Below are 19,934 nucleotides of genomic sequence, written 5' to 3' on the forward strand. Positions count from 1 at the left end.
GCGGGGCTGGTCTGCATGTGGTGCTGGGGGATTGAACCGCGGTCCCCGATGCTTTTTTGCTAAGCTTGTTCTAAGTAGGTGCTTTAGACCACTGAGCCATCTCTCCAGCCCAAAATACAGCTTTCTTGAAGGTAGGAACTACTTAAATTTAACCTTTTGTGCCTATAACAGTTCTTGGTACATAAAAGTTGTTTAAATAAACTTTTATGGAAGGAATTAACATTACTTCATGCCTTAAAATAAAAATATATTTTTCTGGAGAATTGCTTAATTCCAAGGTTTTGGGATAAATCATGTCACTCTTCTAATTCACATACAAAAGTTAGATTGGAGATGATAGTGGTAATGATTGCTAAAGCCTGAAAATGATTTAATAACTTCAATTCAAGATTATATGTTCATACTATGGTTGAGAAAACTAAGGTTTATGGAAGTCAAGGGCCTGGGATAAGCTGCTCTGCCAATCAGCTACATGGAAAGGGTTTGAAGCCATGCTTCCCTCACTTTGGCACTGGTGTTCTTCACCACTATTTTATACAAATTTGGTTTAAACTAGGGAAAGTAAATAATTGTCCAACGCAGACTTATTGTAAATGCAATTAAAAGTAATAGCTAACATTTACTAAGTAATTATTATATGTCAAGTATTGCACTCAATTTTTTGAAAACATTGAATATTCACTCTCACTTTGATTCCTTTATGGAAAAGAGTAAGCAATTAAATGGTGGCTCCAGTAGTGGGAAAGCATTCAGACTCCAGAAGTTGGCATTAGAGGTTACATTCTTATCCATGAAGCTGTGTAAAGGGTGACTGTGTTTTGCAGAGATAGAATAATATATTAAAATTGTGTAGCCAGTAGAGGGAGGGAAAGAGAATTCTAACTCTGGCTGTAAGCTCAGATTTCAGAGCTCATTGCCACAGTCACTATGATAACCTGGGGCTTGTAGGCAGCTGAACATACTGGGTTTTTATATATAAATTTGTATGTGTATAGTCATTTCTTGGTATCTAAAGGGGACTGGTTCTAGATACCCCTTGGACATAAAAATCTGGGAATGCTTAAGTCTCTTACATAAAATTGTATAATGTGGGCATGTAGGTATGGACACTCTTTTATATCCTCTAGATAATTTAATTTATAATAACTAATGCTACATGAACAATTGTTACATGTTTTTTGTGTAGGAAACAATTAGGAAAACAATCTTATTCATGTTCAGTAAAAATGCAATCTTTATTCTTGAGTATTTTTGTTGCTTGATTGGCTGAATCCACAAGGGTGAGCCCAGGGATACAGAGGCCCAAAAGTATTCATGAATTCATGGGATGGCTGTTTTGATAGAGAAGTATAAAGAGTGGAATTCCATTGATCTGGATTTTTCTTAAACTTAGTTGAAAGAGGAATTCAGCTTTTTTTCTTTAGGCTGATTCCATAATAGTATGGACAATTAAATATTTCAAAACTATAAATCTGATCAGTGGTTTCCAAATCTGAGGAAGAAAACCACTTATCCTAAAAATGTGCTACCTTTTAACACAGAGTATTTTCTTAGATAGACAAACATTCATTATTTTAGAGCACAAATAAACCAGCCCAATGCACTTTTTCTCCCCTTTAGTTTTGTTCTGGAGGGTTACATACTGAACAGCTACTCTGAAGCCAGTTTTGGAAACATATAATGTAATTGAAATTGGCCTAGGTTTCAAATTTTGTTCTTCCAAATGTGTTTATGTTCACATTTTATATGTATTGAAATCCTCAATGAAATCACATTGCTCAATGTCCCTAAGAAAATCTTTTTGCCGCCATCTGTATCATGAAATAAGCATATTGAGAGCTGGCCTCTCTCCAGTGTATACTATGTTGGTTATTACAACAATTTCTGTAGTAGAGTTAACTCAGTGGGCTTGCAGTATTAAAGCTTACACATTCCAGAAAGATCTGACCCTTAACTAGATCCTCTGATCTAGTAAGGCAGTATTTAATCTCTGAGCTATAGTGTCTGCCAAGAGAATCTTTGTATTCCTGTGGTCTTGGACATGCCAGATAATTTATGCTAACAATATGACTGTGTTGAACAATGCTCTGGGCTGTGTTGTATCATCTTGACCTCTGGAAAGGTTGGAGACTAACTTGGTTTCATTATGTATGTGCTCTACCCCAAGGAACTGGCTTCTGTCTCCTCTGGGCATTGTTTTTAGGAATTATGCACGTTGAACCTTGGGAGGTAGCTCATTGCCTATCTGGCAAGCTCAAGGACTTGGGTTTGATCCCTGTTACCATATGCCATGCCATCCCTGGAACCCCAGGCATGCTGTGCCAGTCACTGATGCTGGTCGTGGTGGCACATCCTGTAATCCCAGAGCTGGGGAGGCTGAGAAAGGAGGGTCATCATGAGTCTGAGATGCATAGCGAGACCCTTGCCAAATAAATAAATAATAAGAATCAACTAGTTTATATATAACACTCTGGTTGGGGGACAACTGGAAATGCATGCTTGGTTTCTCCTGCTCCTGGAATCTGCCCCTTGTGGTCTTTTTCCTATTTTTTTACTATAAAAAGATCTCGCTGTGAGAATAACAGGTTTTATGAGTCCCTTGAGCAAATCATTAAACCTGATGATTGGCTTGGGGAATCCAAGCACAAGCCAGTGAGATGCCTTTGGATCAGGACTACACAGCTTCAGGGTGTCTCCGTACTTCACCAAATTCCTTCTTTTTAATTAATTTTATTAAGAAACAAAAAGCAGTGAGAAAGTTTCAAAACAGATTAAGAGAACAGTTTCAATAATTAATACATTGCATATTGCTGTCTTTGTAGTGGTTATTCATAGTACAAGATGTAGACATGATATCTTGTCCAAATACTATTAGTACAAATCTTTCTTCTCATTGAATTAAGAGAAAGTAGCTGTATATCTATCCTAACTATTTTGTACATACAGATACAAAGTTGTCCTTCATTTGTATCCCTTTTTTTTTGTTCAGTTTTGTCAGAGATGGGTATTTCATTGCCATTTAAATATTGCAGGTGTGTGAATTCAGCAAAATAATCCAATATAATTGTTCTAATAGTGTTTGAGACAGGACACCATGTCTGCATCTTGTACAATGAATAACCGCTAAGACAACAATATGCAATGTGTTAATTATTGAAAATGTGCTAGCGATCGGTTGTGAAACTGTCTCATTGCTATTTCTTTCTCAATAAAATTATTTTTTTAAAAAAATAATCCAATATAGTCCAGTAGTCCATAATAGTAGTGGGTTGTCCGTAGGACTGATAATGTCAGAAGTTGTTGACTTGAGCCTTTTATAGCTCAGCATATTAATATCACTTTACTTTTTATACCTCGTTTTTATAATTTTCTGATGGATGATTAAGACCAATATAAAGCAACACCTCTATAACAAGAAATGTAACTTTTGTATCTGACAAGGTCAGTCAAATCCCCTCAGGATTTACCCTGAAATCCTGTACCACAGTTTATAGGTCCTTTATCAGTGTCAGCCATTTGGATGAGTCATGGCCATTGCTTGACCAATTTTCTTTCTGTTAAAGCCTAAGAGAATGTTTTCTCTCCATGTGACTCTCCTAGGACAGTCACCAACTTCCTATTTGTGACTGTTGTTAAGAAACAAACTGTTGGAAGAAACTTGGGGGCACTGAGATGCTGCAAAGAGATCTGGTCTCTGGATAACAAATGCATAAGATGTGTGGGCTTCCTATTTTTCTCCAAATTTGAAAACCCTTACTAACCTGATAGGGATGGACAAGGCAATTTTCTAAGATACAAGTGTTCCCAAATAATGCCCTTTCTCCATAATTTCCTGGACTGCTTCTTCAGCTTGGTGCTAATAAGTTTCTCTTAAAGTCTAAAATAGCTCACTCACTGTAGAGAGCAAACAAATAGATTAAATAGATTTCCTCTATTCTGAGATTTGTCTCAGTGAAGAGAATATTGGTAAGGATGGAGAACTGCACTTAGCATACAAAAGCCCTGTTGGGGAGGACAGGCTGCTGAACTGGACACTGCTGCAGAAAACAAAGTAGTGGAGGAGGCAATGCCCATCCTCAGCACCTGATCACCCAGGAGGAGGGGACAAGTCACCCACAAGTGAGAAGGATTTGACATGGGTTTGAGATGGTGGCAAAGAGGTCAACATGTATGACAATGCAGAAGTTTAGTAATCATGACAACAACCTTAACGGGTCTATTGAAGCCTGGCAAAGAGTTTGGCATAATTTGAGTCTCAATGAAGAGTTCCTGGCTTTTGAAAGAAACAGTGAGAAACAGGGGAGAGATGACTGGGGTTGGAGCAAGAGCACATACTTGAGTGGTCCCCCAGGTCATTTAAGGTCACACAGCTGCCAGAAGGGCCATCTTAGGTGACTGGTCCAGTACTAGGAATGTGTGTCTTAGACTATAGATTGTGATTTGTTATTGTAGAATGTCGTTTCTCTTTAGTAGACTGCAAAATAGCCAGCATCATAGAGTAAATTCATTTCTACATCCTAGAAGCTCTGCATGTGCTTTCTAATTTAATCAGTGGACTGATAATGCAGAGTAATACTATGCAGCTTCACAGATCAACAAACAGGTTCAGCGAGGCTAAATGACTTGCTCAGATCCCTTTGTCAGTAGGCAAGAGCAGAACTAGAAATATCAGCTGCCCACAGTCTTTCATCGCAGGAACAGCAGTGGAAACTTAAGCTGGTTTTCTACAGATGTTCTCTCTGAGAACAGTTATTATAGGGAAAGTTACATGTAGGAGTGCAGGTTAGACCTACTGACTTAACTTCACACTGAGAATACATTTAAGCAACTAGGAAAGTAGATGACAGATCAATGGTCTGCTATTCTCTGGCTCCTCTGTAGTGCTGAATTATAGACTGTTCTGGTCCACAACCACAGAGGAATCTATCTAAGAATGTGTCATTCCATTACCCCTGTCTATTCAAAAGCCAATAGATCAGTTAGCCAAAGTGGTCAGGAAAATTTAAATGTAGCGAAAAGCAATGAAATAAGATTTGTAACAGTTGCTCCAAAATTCTGAGGCATTGTATCACATCATATTTATTCATCCTACTTTTGATGGCCATTTGGGTGACTTCCAATATGGGGCTATTTTGATTTTCTTTTTGAGATGTGGTCTCATTTTCTTTTGTACCAAGTATTGAACGTGAGACCTTGCTCTTGTCAGGAAGGCACTTATGCTGCTGAGCTTTCTCCCCAGCCCCCAATTCTGAGGCATTAATTTCACTTCAGCTAATAAAACACCTCTTCTATAATCTCAAGATGGTTTTTGTAGAGATATAGATTTGAGACAAAAGCCTGATGTCCCAAGAGAGCAGGGAACACTGGACTGAGCCCGAGGAGGGTTGCTGTCTGTTTGCAAATTCCCAGAAAGCTGGGACCCAAAGCAGCAGATAACAGCTTCTCCTGCAGGCGCTCTGTCCTTTGATCCCTCGCTAGGGATGTTATCAGCTAGCATTTGGGTGAACCTAGTGTTAGGCAAATGGTGGAAGTCAATAGAGATAGTAGCTGTATTCACTTAGGTAATTATGCACATTCCTTAGTCTGCCTTTACCCCTCAATAAAAGTGAGATGCTTCTGAGGCTCTGGGCTCACTTGGAGAGAGACTAATCTCAGTGAGACCTCTGAAGCTACATTCATCAGGTCTTCTTTCCGCACCGACCGGTAACTTACAACAGTTTTAATAGTGAATTTTTATGTTTTTGAACTGTATAGATTCAGCCATAGTTTCCTTAACTCAATTTTAGTTCCATTTTTAAAGTCAATAAACTTTTTTTTGATTAAATCTAGAGTTAAGAGTTTAACTTGGGTAATGACTGACTTATTTTTCATATATATATATATATATGTATTATTCTTTGAGAATTTTGTTGTACAAAATCATAAGATATTTTTAAGTATTAACTAAAAAGAGGGGCTGGGGTGATAGCTTGGCAGTATGGCATGACAAGTGCAGAGACCTGGGTTTGATCCCCGGTACTGCATGCCATGCCAGCCCCAAAACTGGGTGTGGTGGTGCATGCCTGTAATCCCAGTGCTGGCGGAGGCTGATACAGGAGGATCACAATGAGTGCAAGCTGTGTAGGGAGACCCTATACCAAATAAATAGATAGATTTTTAAACAGTACTGCAAAGAAAAGCAGATGTGTAAGAGAAAAGCTAAGACATGGGTTTTGGCCATATTATTTTTACACCTTCTATGTTATATGCTTATACAGACATTTATGTGTATGGCATATGCAAAAAAATATAGCTAAAGCAGGCTACAGAGAACTTTATCTTGGAAAATAGTGAGATAAGTATTATTTTAGAGAATACAATTCTCTTGTAGTAAGTCATTACTTGTATGATATCAAAGCTGGTTAGAATATGACAAATTTTAAAAATAAACCACTCTAAAATAACTTCTACCTTCATTAATCATACATATTTCTTATTTATAAGGACTTTTTTGAACTTTCATGATGATTTCAGATCTTTATCAATATTTTTTATTTAATATCTTGTTTCTCAGAAGAAGCTTAATTCATATGTATTTAATACATTAGTGCCTTTATTAATAATGTATTTATCATAAAGTCTGCTTTGTGCTAGGAGCTTTCTACTGTTAGGATAGAGTAGCACACAAAGAAATAAAGTACTTGCCCTGCATAGATTCTAAATTCTGGTAGTGAGGGCACTGAGCCAACAAACCAAAACACAGTACATGGGGTCATAAGGGTTTTAAAGGAAAGCAAAACAGGTAAGGTGGGAAAGAACAGCAGAAAGGAAGTCACCATGTTTAACGGCTCACAGGAAGCCTCTCTGGTGTCATGAAAAGAGGTGGTGTCTACACAACAGGAACAACCAATGTTTGACACACAAAAGGGAACAAAATGAGGGGTCTACTATACAGAGACCTAAGGGCTTTTCTCTTAAAGGTAGAGAGAAAAGAATATGGACATAGGTAAGCTGAGAACAATTGTTTCTTAGCTCTGGAGTTTCACCCAAGGCAATGTTTAAATCACCTCAGGGTTCAGCGGGACCAAAATAACTTGGTCATTATATTTTAGGTCACTTTGTTGTCTTCAAATTTGAAAGAGAGTCAGGAACCCTGAACATGGAATCATCTGGAATCACTTAGTTCACTCACTTATTTCTCCTTTCATTTGTTCCTCATGGGAAAAAGAAAGACATCCAAGTTTGTTTCCTGGTGAGATGATACCTTTCAGTTATCGGTAAATTGCATCTTAAAAGCAGGAGTGCTTCTCTAGATGATGAGAACAGAGAATGAAATACTATGCCAATTTAAAATGCTATTACCTGCTTGCTTTCTCAGTATCTTTCCTTTAGATGTTACTGTTCTTACAAGAGAAAATCTTTTTTATTACTTCCTGCTATTTTCTTTATCACCCAGCAAGCTTCAGTAGAGAAATAAAGCAAGTCTAGATACATTTGACAACAAGTGGTAAAGGGTGCTGGGGGGAGCTCTCTGAAGAATCGCGGCTTGCGATTTCTCCGTTCAGGGGAGTACCTCTGACTTGCAAGGAGACAGGCCTGGCACTGCTGCCAGAGCGACATATGGCTGGTGTTAAGCACTGTCAGTGTCTGAAGAAGGGTGCCTGTACGAATCGGGGACAGGAGGAACTCGAGCGCGCAGAGTGGGTGGGAAGCTGGCATTTTTCCACATGTATGAGCTTCCACTCCTGCAATGCAGCAGAAGCAAGGAAAACCAACTGGCTCTGCACGATTTTTATGGGTAGGCTGTGCTTCCTCTTTCCCTGCTCCTCCCCAAAGCCCTAGTTCCAGGGGTAAAACTCTTCTTCCCTTGCCCTTGCGCCACTTACACTTTCTTCTGGTTTCTTGAACTAACATGAGCATACCAGTCAACTAAAAATTATGGCCTTTTATACCAGCCTGGCTTTGCCCTTGAAATACTAAAAAAGTTCATTCCTTTCTCTCTTACAAGTGATGGGGCATGTGAAAACACTGTTTTCTCACAGGACAGAGAGCATATGAGTTTCTTAACTGAGTGACTCTGGGGCATTCAAATATTATGGGAAATGATTTTATTTTTAAACTACTTACTGTCATCATACCATCCAAAAGACCAGTCTCAGGCCTGGGTGGGGCCTGCAGCCTCTCCATGGACCACTTCTCAATGATGGATGACACATGAGGGTTGTCAATGTTGAGCAGCCGGAACCCAGTCATGTTCACTCCACTGTACCTATAGAGTTCCAGATCTAGAGCAAATAAGTCCTGTGTGGAATTAAAAATAAAAAAGTAGAATTAAATAAGCATTTTAGTGTTTTACACTACATCAAAACATTCTAATTTTTTTTATTCCCATTGCTACCAGAGAAACTAAGGCAGTAAATGATTTTCTTTTTTTTTTTGCAAAACTACTCCTTCGGGTAAATCAAGAAGAAGAGCTTGGCTATGAATAAGTAGCAAACTCCTTGGCACAAGAGATGACCCGCTGAGAGGCAATTTCCTTCCTGGCATATATGCTTTTGGGACGTGGAAGCAATCTCTGTATACATTTCATTCAATGCTTCTACTTTATAGATGACAAAAATAAAATCCTTAGTAATGAAATGTCGAGGAAAGAATGAGCCACAGGCCATTTGTCATATCATCTTGCTATCACATCTTGATGCTTTTGGGCTTTGCCATGGAGGTGAAATTTGGAAACTGCATTTGGACATGTACCAACAGGAGGATCATTCTTGGCAGGAAACAACGTCACCCCTTTTGCTCACTGAAAATAACTCTTTGTCTTTACAATGAAGACATAATGAAGGTTGGTTGGGCATGCAGTCAGAATAAGAGACCAAGAGGCTGTGTCCGGGATATCCTGAACACCAGGGTCTTGTGGGTCTCATAATATCTTAACCATTGACCTTATTCTCTTTTAGATAATGCTTCAGGGAAAAAGAATTTAACCCTCCACAGAGCTTCCTATGACAGATAAGGCTGGGTGAAAACAAGATGTCTATGAATGAGTTCACAATTCTCGCGTGCTATTTCCCCTTCCCAAGCTAACTTTGGATTATGAGGTAAAATCATAAGAAAGCAGCTTTGTTCTTTTAGCTCAGTATCAGAAAAGATGTATTTATAGCCTTTTAAAGAGTCACACATATTTTCTTTAGTACTAAGTAACTAATTATTTTAAAGTTCTGCTTTTACTTAGACACAAGAATGGTAAGCATATAAAGTGATATAAGCAAGAAAGAATATCAGTGAAACTGTAGGAAAACACCTAAAGCAAATTTAAAGAATAAGATGCAGGGAGGAGTAATTCCATCAGCAACGATCTATCAACTTTTAAGTAACTGTGCTCTCAATCAGAGGCACAAAAGGTACTCAAATACACAGATTTTTTTTTTAACCAAACTTCCAGTATATGTACAGAATCCCATAATGTGTAAATTCAACATCTCAAAATAAATACATTAATCATGGAAAAGTCCAACTGCCCTCAAGTTTGAAGTTTCATTGGAAAGAAGGCTATGGGACATCCAGAGTGTGATGAGTGACATCTCAGGTTGAAAAAAGTAAGATTGGAAGGTGGACAGGAATAAAATGTGTACAATTTATTACATATCCAACAGCCTTCTTTGACAGTATTTCAAGGTTCTACAGTTCACGTTTTCTCTCAAATTGTTTCAAAACTACATATTCTAAGTTGGTACAGGTGGGGTTGGCAGAAAGTAGGGAGGCCGATGGTGGCATCACTGGGATGTCCTTATTGTGAAGGAAGTGCCACCTCGGGGAGCAGAGCAAGACGCCTAAGAGCTCCCAAGGCCTGTCTCAGTCATTCCTTTTTTTTTTCTTCCTGTGTCAGGTAAATTTAAAAAAAAATTCAATTATTTTTATTAGTACATTTCTAATTCACAATGATCATGTGTATTGAGGGGAGTTGGTGCCTGTGCAGAACACATCTTAATTCTTTTCCTGTCCCTTCTCCTCCCATTCCTCTCATTTCAAGTTTAAATCTCACATAATTTCTCTAATATGAGAAGCCCAAACTATAAATAAAGAGCAAAATACCGAGAGATTCTTTATCAAGTGGGAAGAGGAACAAGGTGTGGAGGGGGAGGGAAGAGAAAATGATTTTTTACAAAAAACAACAAATAAGGGAAAACAATATGTACAGAATCCCATAATAGATTCCTCAACTGTTGAGAACCACGAAACAACAAGGAGAGCAGGAAGAGAGACAGAAGATCATTCAAACCTTAATTTAGGAGATCTCCCCCTTGAGCCCCACTTCCCTCCTGCCCTGGGACCCTTGCACCTGTTCATGCTCTCGGAGATACAGGAATCAGGCATGGGACTTACTATTTATGTTAATAACACAGTATGGCAGAACTTTGGTCCTTGTCACAAATACTTTGATTCCTCCACTCGCCAGTTCAGCTTGTCAATTTTATTTACTGAAACAGTACACTTATTGAATCCCCTTGAATCTGGATAGATTTCACTTGAAACACTCGTGTAGAATAGACAAGCAAGGCTATTCTGAGCTTTCTTCTCATGTCAGAAATACAGTGTATGGATGGGTGTTGGAAGGACTGGGCAATGTGTGTATGTGGATGACATGCAAAGGATTGCACGAAGCCTATCACATCAACTTGGTTTATTAATGCCTTGTAACTCTCTTGATCTGATAATCGGAATTTAATGCAAGAAAATTTCTTTTGGATTTTTATAAGTTTATAACCGCATTTTTTCTTAATGGTACAAAATATTCAGTGTGAAGAATGTCTACCAAATTCCTGTTCTTGACAAAATCCGAGCACCTCTCAGGTGATTCCTGGGTTAATCTGTTTGCCCCTGGCCATGGCAAGGAAAGTCATATCAGATCTATGCATGCCAAAGTACAGTACAGTTCACTCTATTTTCTAATGGTTGTCAACATTGTAGATGATGCTTGTATATGAATATTTTGTGCTTTGATAATTCCTGTTTAATGAAATTTCATCCTTTTCTGGATGTACATATATTGATGCCAGTAGGAGAAAAGAAAGAAAGAGGAAAAGAAACAAAGAAAGAAATCTGCTGTTCAGCATTGCTAGGTTTAAAAGACTCTTATGAAAGTTATGTAAATCTCTGAGACAATATCCTGCCTTTGATATTGGCAGGGGTAACTTCAAAATAGTATTTGGAAATGTCCCTTGTTCTGTGGAATGCATTTCTACCAGGCTGTGCTTACCAAGGTTGTGAAAAAGTAGTGGTAGTATTCAGTCATCATGCCCATGAACAAAATCTGCAAAAGAGAAAGAAGGGACATAGAGTCATAATTATAATAATAGGTCATTACTATAGTGAGGTGGCTGCAAAAGCTTGGGAGCATAGAACCAGAAGGGTTTTAGAACTCTGCAGACCCAGCAGATCAGACTGCTGAGGCCAATTAGTGGCTGGTGTGAAGAAGGGCCGTTGACTTCCAGCCCCCTCATTGTACTGTGCTTGAATTACATGGCATAATCCACCTAATGATCAAACTTAAAAATAGTTTATACTTAATACATTTTATATTTATAATTGTCCATAAAAGCACAGAGATTTGTCTTTCTCATTGCTTGGATTTCTGAACAATTCTGTGTAGAAATACAACTTATTTTTACTCAGTTTGGAACTTAGCATGGTGTGTCCTCCAGAGTAGAACTCATTAAATGCTGAAACAGCAGTGCTAACATGCAGACATACAGAAGAAAGGCACAAGTGGTTTGCTACGTTCTCTAAATAAGAGTGTCATCTTCCTTGTGGTAGGTCACCAAAGGGACTACTCGACTCCTGACTTTTGATCTCTGTGTATAAATAGATGAAGACTTTAAATTTCTAAAGCAGTTTTACCACAACTGTGGTCAATTCTACAGTTAGAATTCTACAGGAGGGATAGGTTAGAATGCCCTTTGGGAGTTTTCAGATCAGATGTTCTTAGGCTTAATTACAAAGACATTCTGTACTGGAATTTCTGAAAGTGGAACACATATAATAGTTGAGAATCACTGCTGTATGAATTGAAATACAAAGATTTTGGGAATTTAGACCAAAGGAATGGATTGAAATATCTGGGACAATGGCAACAGAAAGGCTATCAGAGGTCCTAGAAAGTACCTAAAATATGCAAGGTAGAGTGAATTCATATAAAAACAAACAAGGAATGTAGAGGAGATTCAGTCACAGCAAATAAGGAAGCACGGACACTAATGAGTTAATACCATCTCTGCTCACTTAGAAACCAGAGGAATATTTAGCGACATTGTCGTGTCATGAAAGGAAGACAAAGGATGGGATATTCTCCATAGGAATCATGAGCCAAAAGCATATAAGCAACTCCTGTGATAACAGGACTGGGCACATGAAAAGGATTTTGAAATGTAGACTTGCTTTAAGGCCATCAATAATATTTAAAGTCATGTATGATGAGGCCTCGTAATCTCATTTCATATCACCTGAACAGCAGCATACAAAGCTGTTCAGCCAGGGTCAGCCAGGAATTCAGTTTTTCACTTTTGTCATTAGAGAGTGTGAGGGCAGCCTAGACAGCAGCCCTTTCAAAGGGCCTACATAAGTTTTATGTTAAGTTATAGTGATAGGCACTAAAGTTTAAAATAGTGTTTCTAAAATTGAAATACAATACAAAATAGTTAGGATAGATATACAGCTACTATCTCTTTTCAATGAGAAGAAAGACTTGCGATAATAGTGTTTGGACAGGATATCATGTCTGCATCTTGTCCTCTGAATAACTACTACAAAGACAACAATATGCAATGTATTAATTATCGTGACTGTCCTACCAACCTGTTTTGAAACTGACTGAATGCTATTTCTTTCTCAAAAAATTAATATGAAGAAAAAAAAACAAAGGAAAATGACCATAAAATATCATTGTAAATAGATTCTAAAAATAATACAGTATAATTCCAAAGTTTGTATATTTATATATATTTTTTTCATTTTGATAAGTCTGAGCAATCACAAGCAAATGACTGAGAGCCTTATACTGCGGTGGACCCTAATTGTTTACACCTAAAGTGTTTATGTGCTTTGGGGGAGAAACTAGGGAATTATAAAAGCATGTTACAGAAGGCCTGCTCCTGCTCTGCAGGCAGGAGCAGTAAGGAAGAGCTGACAAATTTGAGGGAATGACTGCTAAGTCACTAACAAATAAAAGAAGCAAATTGCAATTTTTTCCCTAATTTCAAGCAGCATATTGAGTTACTCTTATACCCTGAAAAATTACATGTTATAAACATTAAAATAAATACAATAAACTACTGGAAAGTAAAAAAATAATAATAAAATAAAATCAAAATACAAAGGCATCTGAATTTACAACTTCTGTGCGTACTCATTTTTTAACTTTGTTATGGAAAGTTTTGATTCCTTATTGAGAGTATAAGCACTTTTAACAAACAGTCATTTTACTTATTATTTGTATCATTATTTTATTAATTCCTGGAGGTAAATATTCATTTGATATTCTTCTTATTCAAAGTTTTAAATGCAATATGAAAATTCAGTGACTAAACAGCCAGAGAACCTGCTTTTATCACAGAAAGAGCACTCCCAAAACTATTTTTATTTGCTGTACCAGAAAAAAATTTGTTCTCTTTTCTAGCAGTTGCTTAGGTTAGTACGTCCTAGCTCTCCCCCGATATTCCTAGAAATAGAAATCAAGAGACAAGTACAGTCATTGATCATTTTCCTGTCAACTTTGTGCACATCCCAGGACCAGGTGAATGCAAAGCTTCAGGAAAAGATCATGAAGCCAAGAAGCATGAAAGGTGCTGCCTTTAAAATCATCTTTCCAGTGCTGTGGATGGGACTCAGCCCTGCCAGCTAGGAGCAGCACAGTTTATAAATGAATGTATCACATTTACATTATGATTTTCTGTCTGTGTTGGTATTTCAACTAAAAGTCATTAAGGGATTAAGAAAATGTCACACCAGAATAAATGTCAGTTCTAAAAATAAAAAAAATTACGATCATGATAGGGAGAGTTTTCTAATAGTACTTTGTAAAGCTGACTCTTTTCAAGGACTACTCTCTTTGAATCCCACCGCTCAGTTTGTACAAGGATCTGAGCAGTAGTGATGGATGTAGTGCGTACACTTTACCTGGACAACATTTCTAGGATCCATTTCTGGTGCTACCTAAATCACTTTTAGTGGCACAAATCCTATTATGTCACATGCACTACTATGCAATAAATGTGGCTATCAATACACTCATGTCAGGAGCATATTCCCCTTAATTGTTTCCACTAATATGCTCTAGTAATGCTAGTTTACTAATAGGATTAGTATCCTTAAATGATTTTTGACATCCTATCATTTATTTGGATTGATAGACAGCAAAAGCCACTGTCTTTTTAATAACATTATGTAATTAAAATAGGGACAGTGCTTTGTATCTACTGTTATTGATTTGGGAGGTCCTTTTGTGGGTATCATTCATACTGATTGCCAAATTTCCAACTCAGAGGGCACAGAATAAAATATATTCTCTGGCCTTCTGTGCTTGCTTGTGGCCCTGTGTGAGTATTAGTAGGCGAAGTGAGAAAGGTGCAGAATTTATCACTGTCCGTGGAATATGAGTAGCATGGTCATCATCGCCAGAGCAAGCTGTTTTTCTGCATGGGACATTTTTTCTGTTCCATGTACACCAGGAGTCAGGTAAGTGGTCTTGTTTATAATTGTGCTGACTGATACAAAAGGTTAGGGTCACAATTATTGATTCTACACAACCAGTTGCACTCAGGAACATCGAGTGTGTTATCTGTGTGAATTAATGTTATACAGCTTCAGGTTTTTCTAATATAACTTCTGTCTTTGTACCAACTCCACATTCTTTTTAAGAATATTTATCAATTGGTTTCAAGTGTATTTTTTTGTAGGTTGTTCTAATTCTTTATAGAATAAACATACTATAAAAATAATCATGGTTGGAACAAGCTGAATAACTTACTCTTCTGAAAAAAGAAACAGACCCTTTAGATCTGATGTAAATGGGTCAGCTTGGTATAAGAAAAAATACTTCCAGCAAAAAGTTTGGTTTTTTTTTTGTCCCAGACTTCAATGATCACCGTTCTTAGTAAATTTTACTCTGCATTACAGTGGAATCAAATGTAAGAACACAAAAGAGAACAACACTGAAATATGTTAAGTCCTGCACACGCAGCATTCCATTCTACCCACGTAAGCAAACCTTTGGATCAATAAGGGAAAGAAAGGTGTTTTGTATATGCATTAGGGTTTTTTTCTCTACTGAGCAGGGACTTGCCCGTGACTATTTGTTTCATGGACTAGAGAATAGATATTGTCTTCTTTTACATGTATTAAGAATGGATTTGCTGAGGGCAGATTTAAAACTCAATGCAGGGCCAGCCAGATAGCCCAGTGGACTAAAGTGCCTTCTCGGGCAGGTGCAGTGACCCGGGGTTTGATCCTCCAGCTTGCCTTGCTGGCCTTACCCCCAGGGCATGCTGAGACAGCTTTTGAGACTAGGCGTGGTAGCACACACATGTAATCCCAGCACTTGGGAGGCTGTAAACAGAAGAATCACTACCAGTCTGATCTGTGTAGTGAGAACCTGTAGACATTGTACTAAAAATTCAAAAATTAATTAATTAATTAAGATAAGTAAAGCTCAATGTGAACTGGCTCTGGAAAGGGTAATTCTAATGATCCTACTGGTATCAATATCCTCTGGGATAGTTATTCCTTATGAATAACAGTGACCCCACATTAGTTTTTGCAGCTTTTTGAAATTTCTGCAATCCTCATGAACCTTGTTCACACCTCAGCATTGCAACACCTTGGTGTTGTCCTGCTGTTCTTGACAACGGTCTCTTTTTTCAGCCTTTATTTTGTCATTTTATTTTATTTTTATTTTTTATTGACAGAGGGTCTCATTAGCTCAAACTTGTAGTGATCCTCCTGTCTCAGCCTCCCTAGCATTAGGATTACAGGTGTGTGCCACCCCTCCCAGTTTTGGTGGCCTGCTGGGCACACCTGAGATGGTTTTGGGGCCGGCATGGCATGTGGTACTGGGGAGCAAACTTGGAACCTCAACCTTGCCAGGCAGGTGCGTAGACCGCCGAGCTATCTCCTCAGCCCATCATCCTCTATTTTGAAGGCTGGTTTATCACATATATCCTGAGAAACACCAATTTTAGATTGTATTTCAATTTTTCACTGGTGTCTGGGAAAAGATAACCAAGATGTAGTTTATAGATTGCAACGCCTGTGGAGGCTGCAGAATCATCGTAGCAGGTAGCTGGAGAGTCTTTGAATCAAAGCATCCCATTAACCTATCCAAGGATCTTACAAAGCTTGTGCAATGTTTCAACCTGATCATTTCCTAGAAAGCAAAGCAGTGTTATGGAAGTAGCAACAAAAACGAACAAGTGTCCTCCACAAATTCTCAGCACCATTGTTAAGAGCATTCCACATGCTAGAAATAATTGGCATTATACTGCTGTTACTGTAGCAAAACTCAAAATGGACCCTGAGCAATTTTGAAGTGTGCTTGTAATATTTTATATGGGTTTTATTACCACTTTTTCCATTGAAAAATAGGTGTCTCGGAAGCTTATATTGACTAACCTGAAGTATATTGCTCCTTTTATAGCCTTCTTGATATAAGGATAAATTCTAAACCATAAGACATGGTTTCCAGTGAATAATTTCAAGTGAATAACTTCCAAATGTGTAGCATGCAGTGTGGCTAAAATAATAGTTTAACCTCCTGATAGAAATAAGATCTTTCAGTGTAAGAATGTCCAGAAAACAATCTGAGTGATTTCAAGTCTCAGAGCAGTAATTTTAAGATGAAAGTTTTAGCTCCAGCGCAGTGCTTTTTCATTTGCTAGCAGTGGTGTTTGTGACTGCGTTCACACTCTCTTCTCGACAGGAGCTCGTTTGGCCGTACAATATTTAATATCTATCATCAGTAGAACAGGCTAGGTTTAAGTAGGTCTTTAAGTACATCTTCATTGTCATAAAAATTGTGCCATATTGAATAAATTTATGCCCCTGAAGAAACAGTGGATTGTTCAGAAAATAGGATTAAACCCCAGGAAACCCTAAGATACAGAACAAAATCCATCTATGCTTGATGTACACTGAAGAAGGGCCCCTGAAGATGTCTATGTCCTAACTTCAAGACCTGATAATATGTTGCATTTCATGGCAAAAGAGACTTTGCAGATGTGATTAAAAGAAAGATGAAAGTGGGGCAATGACCTTGCATTATGGACCAATGTTGTCACAAGGTTTAGTATGAGGCAGCAGCGGAGTTGGCCAGAAGAGAAAGAGGTGCGAAAATGCAAGCACAGAAGAAGAGGGAGTGCCATGTGCGTCCCTAAGCGAAGAAACAAGAGCGGCTTTTAGAAGCTGTGGAGGCGAGAAATTGGAATCTTCCCCGAGCCTGCAGAAGAAAAGACCCCCTGCCAGTACCTTCATCATAGATTTCTGACTTCCAGAACTGTAAAATGAGCAGTTTCATGATTTAAAGGCACTATATTTGTAACAATTTGCCAAGATCGAGATAAGAAAACAATGTGCTCTGTCTTCACATCTTTCCATGACTGCGGTGCAAGAGAATGCACAGCCTTAGCATATTAGCATCAAATGCATGAGTCAGTAGGAAAAATTACTTTTATTCTTATTCAAGGTTGACACATTTCTAAACATTGACCTTTCACCTGTGTATATTAACCATATATACGTACAAATATACAAGTTAACTTAAAGCAACCTGGGGATTTTTCCTTTCATTTAAGACAGTGATATACCACTTAGGAACCAAGCCCATTTTTTTTTTCTGATTCCCACATTAACCACAGGAAATCAAAGGGTATCCCACAGAGAACTGGTGAGAAGAATCATGCTATTTGAGGGTGCCTTTCAGTCTTAACGTCTATATTAGCGTCTCTCTCTGGAGGTGTGGTCTAAGGGAACTGAAAGTGGTACTAACTGATATTCACAAATGGAGTGGAAAGCAGGGAGGTTTAGTTTGCTTTCAGATGATCCTATTAGAAGAGCCAGATTGTGCTATTTAAAGATTACCAACTGTTGAAAACAGAGAAGGGGAAAAAATGATTTTCCATAGCAAGATGAAATAGTCTATCTGGCAAATAAGAGAGTGTGAAATATATAAGAAATTACATGAATGTAAAACAAAAAAAACACTGCAACATTCAGGGGAAATTAGTAGAAAGATTAGAGGCAAGGAAAAACATAATAGGGAAAAAATTTTAATAACAAAATATAAACAAAATCTGGAAGCTAGAAATGAGGAATATATTATTACAGTATAAGCTTTTGGCACTAAGTTTCTTTCATAACAGCAGTAATAGAAAACACACTTCAAGTTTGTCTAAATGTATTCTTTTGGGGACAGATAGAGGTACAGTTGTTAAATAGTGCTCTTTCTGGCCTTGTAAAATAGCTATAGCTCAGTTAAGTCTGCCTAAATCAGAACCTGATCTTTAGCTTCCTGGGTGACTTCTACTTTGATTTTCTAAAAACTGTGAGGCTTCAAAAGTAAATGTATCAGTGTTTCTCTGTATATTAGAATCAGCAAGGAACTTTTAAAACATATGAAAACCCTAATCCCATCCTTAAATATTCTAATTCATATGATCTGAGGTATATTCTAGGCATTCATACTTAGTAACACTCCCAGATGATAGTTAATGTACATCTAAACTGAGAACAGCTCATTTGCTTTAACCAAGTATATGTTTCAAGACCACAATAATGGTCACAAGGACTATATGCTGAATGCTACATATTCACAAGTGTAACAGATTCTTTCCATAACGTTGGAAAGGAAGCGTTTCCCTTAATCTATAGATTTGAGGGATAAAGTTACAGTATTTCAACCCAGACTCAATTTTAATTGTGGGCTCTGAACTCTGTATTAGTTTATTAATTGAGAACGATAGGTAAAGATAGCATAAAAAGCAATCACTGGGACTGGCCAAATAGCTCAACATATTAAAGCACCTGCAAGCAGGTGCAGGGCCAGGCCTGCAGTGCCAGCCCCACTTCCGGAGCATGCTGAGACAGCAATTGAGACTGGGCGTGGTGGTGCGTGCCTGTAATCCCAGCTCTTGGGAGCCTGTAAACAGGTGGATCACTATGAGTCTGATCTAATAGTGAGACCCTGAACACCCTGTAGACCCTTCTCTAACATACAAGAAAAAAAAAGCAATCACTTATACAAAGAGTTTATGGTCTCCAAGAACCCAAATAAAAGTATTTGGATGTTTGTTGAAGACAAAATTAGAATCACTTACATTGGCACTTTACCTTAAGGGCTTCACCCTTTAAGCCAAGGAAGTGCAGTGAGTTACCCATCTACTTTTGAGGTATCCTCATTCCAGAGTGCTGGATGGAGCTGTGACACCTTCTCCCCTGGGTGTGTTCCTCATGCAGAGGTTCCTCTCTCACAATTCCCCTGCTGTAGGTGTTCAAATCTACATTGCTTTTTTATTACACCTCCTTAGATGTCAGAGGTAGTTAGATCCAGCCCTTTTATGATTTTCAGAAACGTTTGGTTTTATTGAGAAGAACTTTAAGCTTCATAATCGATTCATCTTCCATCAAGAAAGTATGGTGATTACCAGATATGCAGCTCAGTGGCAGAGTGCTTACTTCATTTGTGGCTCTGAGTTTGATTTCCAGCACCACAGGAAAAAAAGTAACAGATATTCATTTTTAGGTAAAATAATGTGATAGATTAATAGGTATTTTCATGTACTAGATGTTTGTTAGTGGATACAAAAAGCACTCTGGGTGGGATACTAAGGAATGTGTTCAGCACTCTGTGTGGGATACTAAGGAATGTGTTCAGTTCAGCAGTTGGGAATTTCAAAAATGGGGGGGGG

The 19,934-nt window shown here is 38.0% G+C and overlaps 1 protein-coding gene across 5 annotated transcripts in view; it reads right to left on the minus strand.

The window, feature by feature from the left end:
• Grik1 (glutamate ionotropic receptor kainate type subunit 1) overlaps positions 1–19,934 on the minus strand; it is a 453,759-nt gene that overhangs the window by 116,280 nt on the left and 317,545 nt on the right. For all 5 annotated transcript variants that reach the window (XM_023706583.1, XM_023706582.1, XM_004646302.2 and 2 more), the window contains 2 exons: positions 11,240–11,293; positions 8,107–8,280 (listed from right to left, as the gene is read on the minus strand). In XM_023706583.1, the coding sequence (XP_023562351.1) occupies positions 8,107–8,280; positions 11,240–11,293 (228 nt within the window). The remainder of the gene's footprint in view (positions 1–8,106; positions 8,281–11,239; positions 11,294–19,934) is intronic.

This window comes from Octodon degus, unplaced genomic scaffold (genome assembly GCF_000260255.1).
Source record: "Octodon degus isolate 3935 unplaced genomic scaffold, OctDeg1.0 scaffold00264, whole genome shotgun sequence".
Classification (NCBI taxonomy): domain Eukaryota; kingdom Metazoa; phylum Chordata; class Mammalia; order Rodentia; family Octodontidae; genus Octodon; species Octodon degus.